The sequence below is a fragment of the Symphalangus syndactylus genome, chromosome 2, assembly GCF_028878055.3.
Source record: "Symphalangus syndactylus isolate Jambi chromosome 2, NHGRI_mSymSyn1-v2.1_pri, whole genome shotgun sequence".
Taxonomy (NCBI): Eukaryota; Metazoa; Chordata; class Mammalia; order Primates; family Hylobatidae; genus Symphalangus; species Symphalangus syndactylus.
This window is the reverse complement of record NC_072424.2, coordinates 59,233,463-59,250,083: the sequence shown is the minus strand read 5'-3', so window position 1 is coordinate 59,250,083 and position 16,621 is coordinate 59,233,463. Positions and strand designations below refer to the sequence as shown.

At 38.8% G+C, this 16,621-nt stretch overlaps 2 protein-coding genes across 6 annotated transcripts; both read left to right on the top strand.

The window, feature by feature from the left end:
• The first annotated feature begins 341 nt into the window (after positions 1-341).
• On the top strand, positions 342-4,385 carry LOC129470079 (uncharacterized). Its single transcript, XM_055257456.2, has 2 exons — positions 342-579; positions 4,264-4,385. The coding sequence occupies exons 1-2, from the start codon at positions 541-543 to the stop codon at positions 4,357-4,359; spliced, it is 135 nt and encodes a 44-aa protein (XP_055113431.1). The 5' UTR covers positions 342-540; the 3' UTR covers positions 4,360-4,385.
• Positions 4,264-9,657, top strand: PTP4A1 (protein tyrosine phosphatase 4A1). Of its 5 annotated transcripts, none has more exons than XM_055257421.2 (5): positions 4,264-4,813; positions 6,631-6,723; positions 7,092-7,222; positions 7,456-7,530; positions 8,255-9,657. In XM_055257421.2, the coding sequence occupies exons 1-5, from the start codon at positions 4,709-4,711 to the stop codon at positions 8,370-8,372; spliced, it is 522 nt and encodes a 173-aa protein (XP_055113396.1). In that variant the 5' UTR covers positions 4,264-4,708; the 3' UTR covers positions 8,373-9,657. The 5 variants fall into 5 exon arrangements, with proteins under 5 accessions (XP_055113396.1, XP_055113402.1, XP_055113391.2 ...); XM_055257427.2 differs by having other exon boundaries at positions 4,691-4,813; positions 7,131-7,222; XM_055257416.2 differs by having other exon boundaries at positions 4,691-4,813; positions 8,259-9,657.
• Positions 9,658-16,621: the final 6,964 nt, after the last annotated feature.

Below are 16,621 nucleotides of genomic sequence, written 5' to 3'. Positions count from 1 at the left end.
ATTATGAGAAACGTGGTTTGCAGCATGATTCCTTCCAGTCGATAGATCGGAATCTCTCTCGCTCCCACCCCTTCTTAACCTCAGGCTTCCTGCATCCCGGAGCCCCCACCCCCGCCCCGGCAGCTCCTTCCCTCCCCCGCCGCGGGGATGCTCCGGCTCGGCGCTTAGCCATTCATCAACCGGTTCACACCGGCGGCGGCCGCCGCGGAGTGACGTCCGCAGGGGGCGGGCCTCCGCCCCCGCCTGTCGTCTCCTGGCCCGCCGTTCCAGGCCGCGATTGGTGGCTGGAGGGGTGCACGTCGCGCCGGCTATAAAGGGGAGGGCTTGTGACGCAAGGGCGCCTCGGCGCGTGTATTGGCTCCTTCGGCTGCGGGCCGGCTCGGCTACGCGCTCTGCTCGGAGCCGCTCACTGCATGGTAGAGTCTGGTGCCCCCGCCGCCGCCTGCATCGCCGCTACCGCCGCTCCGCCACGACCACCGCCGCCTCCTGCCCTGCAGCCACCGCCACCGCCTGTGTCGCCGCCGCCTCGGGACCGGCTGTATGATTAGGCCACAATCTTCAATGAGTAAACATATTCCTGTGAGTAGCCGTTGCATCGTCGCCTCTCGAGCTGGGAATTCACGACCTGCCCCCCTATCCCCGCTGTCGCCTTTGTTCGGAGCCCGGCGTCTCCTTCAGGTTGCCCCGGGTTGCGGTTCCGGTGGGTCCCGCGTGGGAGCGGGCGGGTTATGGCCCTGTGGCCGGCCGATTGCGGCCGACTGTGCGGAGGCAGATGCCGGGCCCCTCGGGGCTGCAGGGTGGCGGTTGGCCGCCGGAGGCACCGGCTTTTGAGTCCCTCCCGAGCCCGGAGCGACGGCGGCGGCGCGGTCCGGCTTGTGCGGCGGCCGGGGGCAGTTTCGGCTTCCGCAGCGGGCCGGGTGGGTGGCACAAAAGCCGCTTTGTGACCACCGCCTCCGCCCTTGGCCCTTTGGTCTGGCGCGACCTGTCCGGGCATGGCAGGCTCCGCGGCGTCCCGGGGCCTCTTTGTTCGGCCGGAGGAGAGTGGCTGCACTGGGAGCGGGAGACGTGGCCCGGGGTGGGGCGAGGGCTGCGCGTGTCACTGCGGAGCCGGATACGGGGAGGGCGCGGCGGTGGCGGGTTCGCCTCCAGATCCGGGCGGGCGTGGGATAGGCGGGACAGCCAGGCACGGGTGGTAACGATCTGGTTCCAGAGCTTCTCGGAGCTCTGGGGTGGGCGCGGGACAGCCACTGGGTGCAGCTACACTCTTGTGCTCGACGGCCGGGACCCGAGCCTCAGACAAAATGGCCTCGGCGCCCGCGCCTGACTGAAGGCGCGGCGCGAACCCGTGATTGCGGCGCGGAGAGGGGGCGCAGCGGGCGTGCTCCAGCGCACACAGCCGTGTGCGCGGGGCGGCGGCCCTCGGGGTCATTCCGCGAGCTGCACCCCTGCCCGGGCCAGAGTGGGGTTCTGCTAGGTGAGAACTTCGGCCCTCCGCCCCGCCCTCCTGCCAGGCTCCACCTGGTAATTCGAGCTCTTCCGGATTTATCGCCCCACCTCGGGCTCGTGATAATGGGAACAAGTCTAGTCTTGTCCTTTCTCTGGGCCAGTCGTCGAGAAATGGCCTGGGTCGGAGCGTGTTGGAAACTGACAGGGCTACTGTTAGTTACACTGACGCGAAGGACTTCCCCTCCGGGCACCAGCATACATTTCCCCTGCCAATTTTGGAAGGGCCCTGGATGGCGCCTTTTAATCGGGGACTGTTTAGAACTATTTCTGAACTCTGTGGTGTAATATGTTGTTGCCTCCTGTTGGTTTGTGGCAGCAGTAGCCAACCAGAGCCAGAATTCTGAGGGTTTTTTATCTTGTCCGCGGAGCCCCCTACCAGTCCACGAGTATTAAGTTATTTACACTACGATTGGAACTGTTGACCTGCTCGACATCCAGATCCTGAGGCAGTGCTTCCTGTTAGTTGAAACCTAGAAAACTAGATCATTCCCAAGAGTGAGCAGCATTTTACATATGCTTTCTTAGGTGCCCTAAGACCATAGATGTGGAACAGACGAATTATTTGACAAAGGAGTTACACACATTAATTGGCTTGACTCTGCAGTATAATAATGATTTAAGCTTCTGCACAGAGATTACTCTTTCCTCCTCTCCCCTCTTGTATATGATTGTGATTCTAATGCAACTGATATGTGGGAGGGAAAAAAAATCTCCATTATGGATAGTTTTTCCTGTGGGTAGGAGATTGGGAATGGAGGAGTGTCTTGGGTGGAACAGAAAGCTATCGGTGGTCACCACTGCTTTAACAGACGAGTCCCCCCAGCCACTAGGTGGCTCCACTCAGTAAAAATAACCAGTTCAGGAAAGGAATTCTTAATATAGTGCTTTCTCTGCTTCCTGATGAAAGTGCTTACTTACATGAAGGGATACGGCCAGACTAGGTTGTAGCCGACAGGAGTTTTAGCTATTAAATATGGAAATAGTGGTGTGAAATACTGTCTCAAATTAGCTTTTAATTGAAAAAAAAAAGTAATACCTAGAAATTAGAATACTGTGATGAGTCATTATAAAGCTTTTAGAGATCATTCTATATCATTGGGAAAGTGTCACAATACACTTTTTATTCTACGGAGGTAGTTTTTAGAATTTGGGGTGAAAGTATAATGAAATTATTTTTAGATTACTACAATCTCTATTCACTGTAACTGTGATGTCTTTGTAATTTAGACACTTTTAATTTCTTCACCCAGCTGACCAACTAGGTGAAGTAACCTCTGAGGGCTTGTTTGAACAAACTTGTGATAATGAAAGTTACCTTTCTTATGGGACCTTTTGATAAATAACTGTTAATGCTAGTTCTGTGTTTTACCAGAAAAGTAGACTGGGTTTTTGACTTGATGTTTTCTGCAGTAAATCATCATAAGAATTATTCTCCAAAATTTAGCAAAGTTCTAGAAACTATAACTAGCATGGGACTATTTAAAGGTGTAAAATGGAAATGGGAGCAGATCGTTTGAATTTTAAGACTTGAAATGCTTAAATTTAAGCATGGAAACTAATGACACCTTTTGTTAAAACATTTTTGGTAATGAGTGTACACATGAAATGCTTGAGGCAGTGGCTATGAATTACTGCTCTTGTTAACCTGTTAATACTTTCCTTAGTGCCCTCTTTACTCCCAAGTACACAGGTACCTTATAAACTATTTGGAAGAAGACTAATTATTAACATCAGTGTCTTCCATGTACATATTTTAAAAGTATGCTGTGACTATTGGTTTAATGTTTGATATTGGCATAAAAATGGTTTAGTTCTTAAGGGGGATCTTAGAGAAAATATAAATACATTCATATTTGTTTATATTTATTGGTTACAGTAGTTACCTTGCTTTTGAGACCTACCACTGCCACCTTCAACATCCCTTTGTCTGCCTTCTCTGAGCTGGATTTCAGTTTTGAGTTGTATATGTGAAATTTTGGTTTTAAAATACAAAAGAACATTATTAAAATTATGAATATTTTCTTTACAGTTATAAATGAGAGTTCTTTCCTTTTTAGATTCATAATCATACATTCTTATGATATTTCATGTAACAAGTTGATTTTCAGAGACTCATTTTCCTCGTCTTCAGTTTAATGGGAATGTTAACAGATTGTTAAGGATAAAATGAGATTCTAAATATAGAAGGACTTAAATCAGTCTAAGAAAAGGATATAAAAGAAAGGAACTTAGATGTTTCAGTTTATGAGTTAGTAAGTTATGCAAGACTAATAACTTCAGAGTTATCTGGAGTTTGTATTAATGTGTAAAAATGTTTTTGTTATTTGGAAAAATCAACATAAAGTGTATGTAATTACAATGTAAACTATCGAAAGGAATAATTAACAGAATCATATAATTATATATTATATATAGATAGTATATATAGAGAGAATATAACTATATAGATAGGATATATATGAATATGTATATGAATTTCACAAAAATGTAACAATGGGTTTGGTTTTTTTTTCTGAGGAATCTTGGTAATAGATCATGGATTTCAGTTTAATCTGTCTGACTGCTTGTTTTATGCTGATTGATTTAATCTGCGCTCACCCCTTGAGTTTTGCAATTCAATTAAAAGTTGATGAAGTGGCTCAGGCCCTGCTTTAGAAAGATAGTTGTGTACTTAAATAGTGTAAAACCCTAATATATTTCGTTTGAATTGGAAAATAACTTATTCTGTCTTTCTTTCTGTCTTTTTCTTTTAAACAGCAATTCTGTGGTGTTCTTGGTCACACATTTATGGAGTTTCTGAAGGGCAGTGGAGATTACTGCCAGGCACAGCACGACCTCTATGCAGACAAGTGAACTGTAGAAACTGATTACTGCTCCACCAAGAAGCCCCCATAAGAGTGGTTATCCTGGACACAGAAGTGTTGAATTGAAATCCACAGAGCATTTTACAAGAGTTCTGACCTGGATGGGGTAAACCTCAGTGCACTTCTTTTCTGTTGGCCTCAGTATTACTGGATTGAAGAATTGCTGCTTCTTGTTAGGAGGTTCATTTCATTTATCATTACTTACAACTTCATACTCAAAGCACTGAGAATTTCAAGTGGAGTGTATTGAAGTAGACTTCAGTTTCTTTGCATTGTTTCTGTATTCAATTTTTTTAATTATTTCATAACCCTATTGAGTGTTTTTTAACTAAATTACCATGGCTCGAATGAACCGCCCAGCTCCTGTGGAAGTCACATACAAGAACATGAGATTTCTTATTACACACAATCCAACCAATGCGACCTTAAACAAATTTATAGAGGTAAGATTTGATATGTTTTAGTAGCTTAAATTGATTGCAATATAATAGTGGGACTTACAGCTAACAAAATAAATACTACTTTGGAAAAAATGAGATGGTATACCTACAATTCCAGTTCCCAGAAATAAATATCAATGTCTTCTATAGGTTAGAGGTATATTTATACATTTTGAGAAGGGCATGTGCTTGAGTTAATAGTTCTTGCACCTGAGTTTGCTTAAGTTGATATGTGGACAGTAAAACAGTATAGCTCTTACTTATCTTGTAAGAAATTTACATGGGAAAGGTTGCCATTTATGGATTTTTTATATATCTGCTTAACCTAATGACTAATGCCATAAACCAAAGTTGGTTTGTCTTGGACCTCATTTGATGCTTAGGATCCAATTTTCAAATACAAATTAATTCTGTTCCTTCCTGATGGTAGCTATGTAGCCAAAACTGTACCTGCCTCTTCTTACTAGGAGAAGGGAATTGAATGCTGAATAATATAGGGGGATGTGCACATGTTTTATTTTATAAATACCTGCAGTTGTTAAGGAATAGCAAATAGGCCTCTCAAAACATATGGAAATACTTTTTTTTTCTTTTTTTTGAGACGGAGTCTCGTTCTGTCACTCAGGGTGGAGTGCAGTGGCATGATCTCGGCCCACTGCAACCTCTGCCTCCCCGGTTCAAGCAATTCTCCTGCCTCAGCCTCATGAGTAGCTGAGACTACAGGTGTACGCCACCTTGCCCGGCTAATTTTTGTATTTTTAGATGGAGTTTCACCATATTGGCCAGGCTGGTCTCGAACTCCTGACCTCGGGTGATCCACCCACCTCATCCTCTCAAAAGTGCTGGGATTACAGGCATGAGCCACCACGCCTGGCTGGGAAATACTTTAATGGTACTTTAATTTTTATTACTATATATTATATTACTATATATATTATATATATTACTGTATATATTGTATACAGTAATATTAGTATATATATTATATATTACTATATATAATATATACAGTAATAGTATATATGTTATATGTAGTATATAATATATTAGTATATACTATTAGTATATAATATTAGTGTGTATATATAATATATATTTATATACTAATATATATTCTATGTAATATATATAAATATATATTATAGATACTATGATATATACTATATACTAATATATAGTATATATACCATTATATATACTAATATATAGTATATATAAATTATATAAAATATATAATTTTTATTACCATATATAAAAATATATATAAAAAATGTCAGGAGAGTTATAATTAGTAATAAATGCATTTTGAAGCCTGTAGTTTTAAATGGTATGTGGGCTTTTTTTTACTGTATTTAAGACTTCATTCGATGTACTTTAAATGAGTAAAGTTTAAATAAAGAGTGAGTATAATTGAGTGAAGTCAGATTACCCGATTAGTTATAAATAATGCCTTTAGTTATATTTACCTTTGTCTGCATTGCTGCTAGCCCCTTTTGGTTAATGTTTCATCCCAATCCGGTATTACCATGACTGTAAACAACTTCAGTGTTTGAAGGGGGCACACGATTTAAAAAAAAAGAAAGAAAACTGTTCCGGTTTATTAAAAATATGTATGATATTTAATATTCACTTTTTATATTCTAGCATTGTCATTTAAAACAAAATTTGCTTTTGTGTTAAACATAAATAGATTCTAGCATTCTTTAAATGATTTTCTGTTAACCAGCATACTTACTGATCAGAGATGATCAGAATATAAAATGTTGAGTTATAGTGATGTGGTTAAACATTAAGATTTTTTAAATGTGCGTTTTCTCCAGGAACTTAAGAAGTATGGAGTTACCACAATAGTGAGAGTATGTGAAGCAACTTACGACACTGCTCTCGTGGAGAAAGAAGGTATCCATGTTCTCGTAAGTATTTAACAGTTCTTACGTGTTTATGGTGCTACGCTACAAAAGTTTATTCAAATAGTAAATTCAAATAAATATCTATTTAAGTTATAAATAGACCTCAAAAAGCTAAAAACAAATTTTATATTATTGTGCAGAATCTTAGTTTCTAAATAAAGGTGAAAAGCTAAGCAAGGATTTGAAGTTGTGAAACATTTTTGTAAAGATTGAGCATTTAGTCACATTCCGTAGACAACAGGGTTTAATAAGATGTGATTAAACATTAAAATGGGAATGCTTTTGAAAACATTTGCATGTTAGAAATTTAGAATTATTACTACAGTGTTTATATTAATGATCTAAAATGTTTAAATATTCTTTTGACTTAGGATTGGCCTTTTGATGATGGTGCACCACCATCCAACCAGATTGTTGATGACTGGTTAAGTCTTGTGAAAATTAAGTTTCGTGAAGAACCTGGTTGTTGTATTGCTGTTCATTGCGTTGCAGGCCTTGGGAGGTAAATGAATTTATCAGTTTGATTCTAGGTAAAAATCTGTGTTGATAATGAAAATACAGAAACTTGAAAAATTCTTATAATTTTTTAATATAAAGTCAACTTTTGTCATAGGTATTACTTAAATAGGAAGGGTGGTAGATAATGATACTTCGGAGTTGGGGAATGTTTGGGGAAATAAAGTTACGAAGATCTAATTTTGAAAAAACTATTTATCAAAATTCTTACCTTACCAGAGCTCCAGTACTTGTTGCCCTAGCATTAATTGAAGGTGGAATGAAATACGAAGATGCAGTACAATTCATAAGACAGTAAGTAATGGATTCTCTTTTCATTTGTACTCTTTCATTTCCTTGTTGAATGTCAGTGAGTTTAATAGCCTAATAGCCCATCTAATCATTACAATTATTTTTTGAGATAGTATTAAAACCAGGAAATCAAGATCTTACATTCTTTTTTGCATTTCATGCAGATGCTCATATTACTAAGATTCTAATCCAACAAGAGTTTTTGAATTATTGTTTTGCTTTAAATACATGATTGAATATGTTGGTTATTTTGTATTTTTATTGAGGTATAATTAAGATACGTTTAAAGATACAATAAAATGCACAGGTCTCCAAAGGAGACCAGTTGACAATAACAGCCAAATTAACCATCCAGTACAACACATAGAATATTTTGAGTGCTGTAGAATATGCCTTTGTGGCTTTTGTAGTCATCTTCCCTGCTACCAGAGGCAACTTCTGACTTTACTATAAATTAGTTTTGTCTTTTCTTGGACTTACATGTAAATGGATTTGTGAGTCGACTGTTGAAACCAATATTCAAACGAAGATATATAGAAAATTAACTTTTTATGATTTTTCCCATTTGCACTGATGTGCCTGTTCATATTCCTTTCTGCATCAGTCACAGCCTAATTAATCAAAAGATAAATTGCCACAAGAGAGGTGATGGTTGTCTATAAGACACTAAATATTACTGTAGGGGGCTTTTGCCTTGTTTCATTTTTTTTTTTTTTTTTCCTCCCAGAAAGCGGCGTGGAGCTTTTAACAGCAAGCAACTTTTGTATTTGGAGAAGTACCGTCCTAAAATGCGGCTGCGTTTCAAAGATTCCAACGGTCATAGAAACAACTGTTGCATTCAATAAAATTGGGGTGCCTAATGTTATTGGAAGTGGAACTTGAGATAGGGCCTAATTTGTTATACATATTAGCCAACATGTTGGCTTAGTAAGTCTAATGAAGCTTCCATAGGAGTATTGAAAGGCAGTTTTACCAGGCCACAAGCTAGACAGATATGGCAACCTCTATATTTGGGTTACAGTAAACCTATTTGGATACTTGGCAAAAGATTCTTGCTGTCAGCATATAAAATGTGCTTGTCATTTGTATCAATTGACCTTTCCCCAAATCATGCAGTATTGAGTTATGACTTGTTTAAATCTATTCCCATGCCAGAATCTTATCAGTACATAAGGAATTTAGGAAGATTAGGTGCCAAAATAGCCAGCACAATACTTGTATATTTTTAGTACCATACAGAGCTAAAATCACAGGAACTATGAACACTAGACCTTACGTGGTTTATTCCTTCAGTCATTTCAAACATTGAAAGTAGGGCCTACATGGTTATTTGCCTGCTCACTTTATGTTTACATCTCCCACATTCATACCAGTATATGTCAGGTTTGCTTAACCATTGATTTTTTTTTTTTTTTACCAAGTCTTACAGTGATTATTTAATGTGTTTCCATAAATCTCACTTTGTGCTGTTATTAAAAAAACCTCCATTTTGAAAATCTACATTGTACAGAAGCACATGTCTTTAATGTCTTCAGACAAAAAAGCCTTACATTAATTTAATGTTTGCACTCTGAGGTGCAACTTAACAGGGAGGGCCTGAGAAAAGAATGGGAGGGGGCTATTAATTATTTTTAGCAAAATGTTGCCTTTGTCTTGTGCAGAACATGTAGAATATGCTCTTTAATTTAGTAAAATATTTTTTTAAAAGGTAGAGATGCTTTGTTATTGTAATCATAAACTTCCTGAAATTCTTGTAATTATTTTCCCATACTTATCAGAAGTGTGTTTACCAACTTATTTTTGTTTGAAAGTGTGATTTTTTTTTTCCTCCCCAACCTCTCTTGCAAAAAAAGAAGTGGGTTTCTGCTAATGAATTGAGCAGACATCTAATATTTTATATGCCTTTTGAGCTGTGTAACTTAATATTTGGATACTTGACAATTTGTTTTATTATGTAATTGATAAAATGGTGATGTGTATTAATGTTAGTTCAACCATATATTTATACTGTCTGGGGATGTGTGGTTATAGTTCTGTGGGAGAAATAATTTTGTCAGTGTTCACCAGCTTGTAAAAACTTAGTGCGAGAGCTGAAACATCTAAATAAATAATGACATGCATTTATCATCACTGAGATTGTTTTGCTTAAAATTAACTTACTTTGTAGAAAACACAATGAATTGCACTTCACTTAATGTGTGTCCTCATCTTTTTACAAATAAATGAAGGATTATAAATGATGTCAGCATTTTAATAAACTTTTAGACAAAATTTGTTAGGGTCATTCATGAAAACTTTAATACTAAAAGCACTTTCCATTATATACTTTTTAAAGGTTTAGATAATTTTGAACCAATTTGTTGTGTACTGAGGAGAAATAATATATAGTAGAGGACAGCCTTTGTTTGTAAAGCTCAGTTCCACTAGTTCATGGTTTTGTGCAACTTCTGAGCCTCAGTTTTCTCCTTTGCAAATTAATAATTACATACCTTTATAGATGTTGAAATTTAAGTATTAGTATTTGGTACATGAAGGCTTAATGTTGTTTAAAGATCCACAATAATCCCTTTGATAATTCATGTTAATCTAAATCTAGATGTCTTTGTCTAATTTTTTTTGAATAGCAGTTATAAATGTAAAGGACTCAAAGTTTAAGTAAAAAGTGATACTCCACCTTGTGTTTCAAAGAATTTAGTTCCACCTCTTCATACCAGTTTAACGCTTAATATATTCCATTGGATTTTAGACAGGGCAAAAGGAAGAACAGGGGCCTCTGGAGGCCCTTAGTTATTTAAATCTTGGATTATTTTTGTGGTAATAATCACAAATATTTTGGCTGATAGTTCAACCTGAGCTTTTTTTTTTTTTTTTTTTTTAAGGAAATACAGCCTAGTCCTGAGAACATAATTTTATATAATCAATTACTAAATGTTAAACTATTACCACACAGCCCATAAAACAGCATTTGCGTTTATTGAGAGGATGTGCCATCATGATTAATGAAAAATATCTTTTGAGTTTGAAAAGAAACTAATTTGCAGTGTTTGGATTGTATATATGGTGCTAAAAATTAATTTACTTTATAAACCTTATCTGTACATTATACAATGTGATGAAATTTGCTTTTTATCCAAATATTTTGTATCTTGTAAATGTGGCTAATTATAGGAATGCCTATAATACATCTTCGATTCCTTATATCTAATAAGAGTTCAAAGAGTTATGAGTTGAAGTCTTGAATGCAAGAAACTATCTGATGGTGTTCTAAAATGTGGTTACTTGGGTTTGGATACCCTTAACGGGATGATGTAAATAGAGACTAGTTACCTAGGCTTGTCTATAGAAACCATAATGTTGATGTAAGTAATGCAGTTACTGAATCATAAGAAAATGCCATCTCTTTTTAGTCGAAGGAAACTCTGGAAGTAGGTGCCATTAGTCATTCTGCAGTGCACTGCAACCATTGTTTCCCCTAGTGCCCTCTTTTCCCTAGGGCATTGCTCTCCTATTCCCATGCCTTAACACAGCTCTATACCTAGAAGCAGCCAGCCCAGGCATGCAGTCACATTTAATCACATCCCCCTTCTAGAGTGCTTCAAAATGATGTAGTCCCTCAACTTGGCTAAAGAATCTCAATCTCTTGAGATTTATTTTTTTAATGTCATATTCATCTGGTAAGTATCTACTGTTTGCCAGGCATTTAAGAGTATGGCAAAGAACACAAAAGACGGTGTCACCAGATTTTGGTCACCAATGAGTACCCGACCCGTTGCCATGATTAAGAGAGAATGCTTTCTATTAGAGTTTCAGGAAATATAATTTCAGAATAAAGGGAAGTGGAAGTACAAGTGAATGATATTTTTCTTTTACATGTAAACAATGAAGTTATTTCAAAGTAAGTTTTAAACAAAACACATGAAGTAGTGTCTGCCGTACATGTTAATATTCTACATTCTTGCTTCCTTAAATTAATAATGTTTGTGTGTATGTATGTGCCTCACACCTGAATTGAAAATTAAAGACTGGTTTAAAAGTGACATTTAATGTTTCTCCATTACGTTTGGGGTAACCAGCCTAAGTGGAATCTTGGAAGGAAAGTAAGGGAAAACTTGTATTTGCCTTCAATGAATTAAACCAGTGATATATGTTAACGTATGAATGAAAGGATTGATGGTGATTTTATAATTATATGTATTGCCACAGTAACCAGTTAATATACTTAAATTGATAGCTACCATTTATTAATGATTTTATTTTCAGGTAATTTTTATAATTTGATTTCTTTCCAACAGTCTTGTCCCAATTTTATAGTAAGGATTTGAGCCTCCAGATAGGGGACTTCGCTAATAAGTGGTAGAAGTCAGGGATTCAAACCTGTGTTTGAGCCGGTCCACCACACCACACAGTTATGTAAATAAATATGCATGACTTTTTTTGTTTTTTGTTTTGAGATGGAGTTTTGCTCTTGTTTCCCAGGCTGGAGTGCAATGGCCTGATCTTGGCTCACCACAACCTCCACCTCCTGGGTTCAAGTGATTCTCCTGCCTCAGCCTCCCAAGTAGCTGGGATTACAGGCATGTGCTACCACATGGCCAATTTTTTATTGTTAATACAAGAATTTTGTATTTTTAGGAGAAACCTATCTGTGACAGAAGGCAAAAAGGGATTAGAGTGTCTCGTGGTTAAACGCTTGACTAAGAAATCCTACATGTCACTTAACTCAGCAATGCAATTCTATCACGTGCTGAAAGGCCAGAACTACGAAGATTTAATCACCTCCACCTCAGGGTTTAAAAGAGTACATCCACAGCAACATTTTACATAACTGAAATGCCCAGCATAAGGGGTTAAAGTTTCCAGGCAGCCAAAATTGATGTCATGAAATTCAGGCACTAAAGTTGAGAAGCACATGGGTAGCAGTTAAGATACACTTGTAAGCCTGATACCGAGACAAATTTGGAATCATAAAAACTAAACAATATAAAAAATACAGCCACTTGGGACAAGTCAATGCTATGACTAATAGCTTTAAGCTTATATACCTCAATTGACCATAAGGAAATCGATATTTCATACACAGCATCGAACAATTAGATGTGTACAATGATTGACAATAGTCATCAAGAATATAAACCATTAAGTTTGGTGTGTGTGTGTGTGTTTAGGTTAGTACTGCATTTACTTTTTTCTTTTTTGAGATCTTCTTTTTTTTTTTTGAGACAGGGTCTCACTTGTCACCCAGGCTGGAGTGAAGTGGTACAGTCTTGGCTCACTGCAGCTTCAACCACCTGGTTCAAGCGATACTCCTACCTCAGCCTCCTGAGTAGCTGGGACTACAGGTGTGCACCACCACACCTGGCTAGCTTTTGTATTTGTAGTAGAAAAGAGGTTAACGCCATGTTGCCCAGGCTGGTCTCAAATTCCTTAGCTCAAGTGATCTGCCTGCCTTGGCCTCCCAAAGCGCTACAATTACAGGAGTGAGCCACTGCGCTCGGCCAAGTTTGGTTTTGTGGGGATTTTTTGTTGTTTTTTAATAGAGACGGGGTTTCAACGTGTTAGCCAGGGTGGTCTCGATTTCCTGACCTCATGATCCACCTGCCTTGGCCTCCCAAAGTGCTGGGATTACAGGCGTAAGCCACCGTGCCTGGCCGGTTTTGTGGTTTTTAAGGCAAGAAATTTTATAATCAAATATTTTCAAGGGATATTCTTAGATATATTAGAGAAATGGTCTCATGAATGAGTTTGGCAAACACTGGGCTAACTTAGACATTATTTACTGCAATATTAGAACCTTTAATATGCTGGTGTGAATTTTTAAACTTTCCAAGAGAACAATATTGTATTTATCCATTGTATCAATCAGTGTGCCAGAAGAAGACAGATTGTTCACTCACAGTGGATAATTAAGCATTTAACAGAGAAACAAGAAAAAAAGAATTTCAGGCCAATATCCCTGACAAACATTGATGTAAAAATCCTCAATAAAATACTGGCAAACGGAATCCAGCAGCACATCAAAAAGCTTATCCTCAAAAAAAAAGTTTATCCTCCACGATGTAGTTGGCTTTATCTCTGGGACGCAAGGCTGGTTTAACATATGCAAATCAATAAATATATTATAATGCATCACATAAAGAGAACCAAAGACAAAAACCACACGATTATCTCAATAGATGCAGAAAAGGCCTTCGATAAAATTCAATATCCCATCATATTAAAAACTCAATAAACTAGGTATTAATGGAACATACCTCAAAATAGTAAGAGCCATTTATGCCAACTCCTAGCCACTATCATACCGAATGGGCAAAAACCAGAACCATTCCCTTTGAAAACCGGCACAAGACAAGGTGGCCCCTCTCACCACTCCTATTCGACATAGTATTGGAAGTTCTGGCCAGGGCAATGAGGCAAGATAAAGAAATAAAGCATAATCAAATAAGAAGAGAGCAAATCAAACTGTCTCTCTTTGCAGATGACGTGATCCTATATCTAGAAAACCCCATCATCTCAGCCCAAAAGTTTCTTAAGCTGATAAGCAACTTCAGCAAAGTCTCAGGATACAAAGTCAATGTGCAAAAAGCACAAGCATTCCTACACACTAACAACAGACAAGCGGAGAGCCAAATCATGAGTGAACTCCCATTCACAACTGCTACAAAGAGAAAAAAATAACTAGGAAAACAACTAACAAGGGATGTGAAGGACTTCTTCAAGGAGAACTACAAACCACTGCTCAAGGAAATCAGAGGACACAAGCAAATGGGAAAACATTCCATCCTTGTGGATAGGAAGAATCAATATCGTGAAAATGGCCATACTGCCCCAAGTAATTTATAGATTCAATGCTATTCTCATTAAACTGCCACTGATATTTTTCATAGAAATAGAAAAAACTACTTTAAAATTCGTATAGAACCAAAAAAGAGAGCTTCTAAAGCCAAGACAACCCTAAGCAAAACGAAGAAAGATGGAGGCATCACACTACCTGACTTCAAACTATACTACAAGGCTACCAAAACAGCATGGTACTGGTACAAAAACAGACACACAGACCAATGGAACAGAATAAAGATCTCAGAAATAAGACCACACATCTACAACCATCTGATCTTTGACAAACCTGGCAAAAGCAATGGGGAAAGGATTCCCTATTTAATAAATGGCATTGGGAAACTGGCTAGCCATATGCAGAAAATTGAAACTAGACCCCTTCCCTATACAAAAATTAAGTCAAGGTGGATTAAAAACTTAAGTGTAAAACCCAAAACTATAAAAACCCTAGAAGAAAATCTAGGCAATACCATTCAGGACATAGGCACAGGCAAATATTTCATAATGAAAATGTCAAAAGCGATTGTAACAAAAGCAAACATTGACAAATGGAATCTAATTAAAGAGTTTCTGCACAGCAAAAGAAACTATCATCAGAGTGAACAAACAACCTACAGAGTGGGAGGAAATTTTTGCAGCCTATCCATCTGACAAAGGTCTAATATCCAGAATCTACAAGGAACTTAAACACATTTACAAGAAAAAACACAACCCCATCAAAAAGTGGGCAAGGGACATGAATGGACACTCTGAAAAGATGACATTTATGCAACCAACAAACATGAAAAAATGCTCATCATCACTGGTCATTAGAGAAATGCAAATCAAAACCACAAAGATATACCATCTCACAGCAGTCAGAATGACAATTATTAAAAATCAAGAAACAACAGCTGTTGGCAAAGCTGTGGAGAAATAGGAACACTTTTACACTGATGGTGGGAATGTAAATTAGTTCACTGTGGAAGACAGTGTGGCAATTCCTCAAAGACCTAGAACCAGAAATACCATTTGACCCAGCAATCTCATTACTGGGTATATACCCAAAGGAACATAAATCATTCTATGACAAAGATATATGCATGCATATGTTCATTGCAGCACTATTCACAATGGCAAAGACATGGTATCAACCCAAATGCCCATCAATGATAGACTGGATAAAGAAAATGTGGTACATATACACCATGGGATACTATGCGGCCATAAAAAGGAATAAGCTCATGTCCTTTGCAGGGACATGGATGAAGCTGGAAGCCATTATTCTCAGCAAACTAACACAAGAACGGAAAACCAAACACTGCATCTTCTCATAAGTGGGTGGGAACTAAACAATGAGAGCACATGGACACAGGGAGGGGAACAGCACACCCTAGGACCTGTTGGGGGGCGTGGGGGAAGGAGCGTATCAGGATAGATAGCTAATGCATACTGGGCTTAATACCTAGGTGATAAGTTAATAGGCAGCAAACAACCATGGCACATGTTTACCTATGTAACAAACCTGCACATTCTGCACATGTATCCCAGAACTTAAAATAAAATTATAAAAAGGAAAAAAGCATTTATTTATTTATTTATTGAGCTGGAGTCTTGCTCTGTCACCAGGCTGGAGTGCAATGGCACTATCTCAGCTCACTGCAACCTCTGCCTCCTGGGTTTAAGTGATTCTGCTGCCTCAGCCTCTCAGGTCACTGGGATTACAGGCATGCGCCACCACACCCAGCAAATTTTGTTTTTTAGTAGAGACGGGGTTTCACCATTTTGGTCAGGCTTGCTCAAACTCCTGACTTCAGGTGATCCACCAGCCTCGGCCTCCCAAAGTGCTGGGATTATAGGCGAGAGCCACCGCACCTGGCAACTAAGAAGCATTTAATAAAGGGAAGCCAACAGGAATGTTGTGATACGGTTGCCACCTCCCAGCCTAAAGAGGCAAGGGAGGGGGACCAGTTACTGGTACTGAAGAGAAGAGCTAAATGGATAGGACTTCCTCAAAGAAGCTGTGACCTTAGTTGGAAGATACAGCCAACTAACAGCAATCCAGATGGAGACCGATAAAAGACCGAGAGATATTCAGCCTCATTTCCGCATCCCCTTTGATGTCCTACTATTCTCTCTTTTCCCCCTCTCTCCTCAGGCAGAGGGCAAAGGAACCTGCAGTCTATACAGATCAGCATTTTGGGGACAGAGCAGAATAGAGAATAGCGTGTCGGAAACAGAAAACATCCTGTACCACTGCAGATGCCTTTTTTTTCAGATG

What these genes read in the sequence shown, in the direction of transcription:
- PTP4A1 (XM_055257416.2), top strand. Translation starts at nt 4,709, where the DNA reads ATGGCTCGAATGAACCGCCCAGCTCCTGTGGAAGTCACATACAAGAAC. An exon ending in CCTTAAACAAATTTATAGAG is followed by an intron (nt 4,814 to 6,630) that starts GTAAGATTTGAT and finishes CGTTTTCTCCAG; the next exon opens with GAACTTAAGAAGTATGGAGT. An exon ending in TGCGTTGCAGGCCTTGGGAG is followed by an intron (nt 7,223 to 7,455) that starts GTAAATGAATTT and finishes TTACCTTACCAG; the next exon opens with AGCTCCAGTACTTGTTGCCC.
- LOC129470079 (XM_055257456.2), top strand. Translation starts at nt 541, where the DNA reads ATGATTAGGCCACAATCTTCAATGAGTAAACATATTCCT. An exon ending in CAATGAGTAAACATATTCCT is followed by an intron (nt 580 to 4,263) that starts GTGAGTAGCCGT and finishes TCTTTTAAACAG; the next exon opens with CAATTCTGTGGTGTTCTTGG.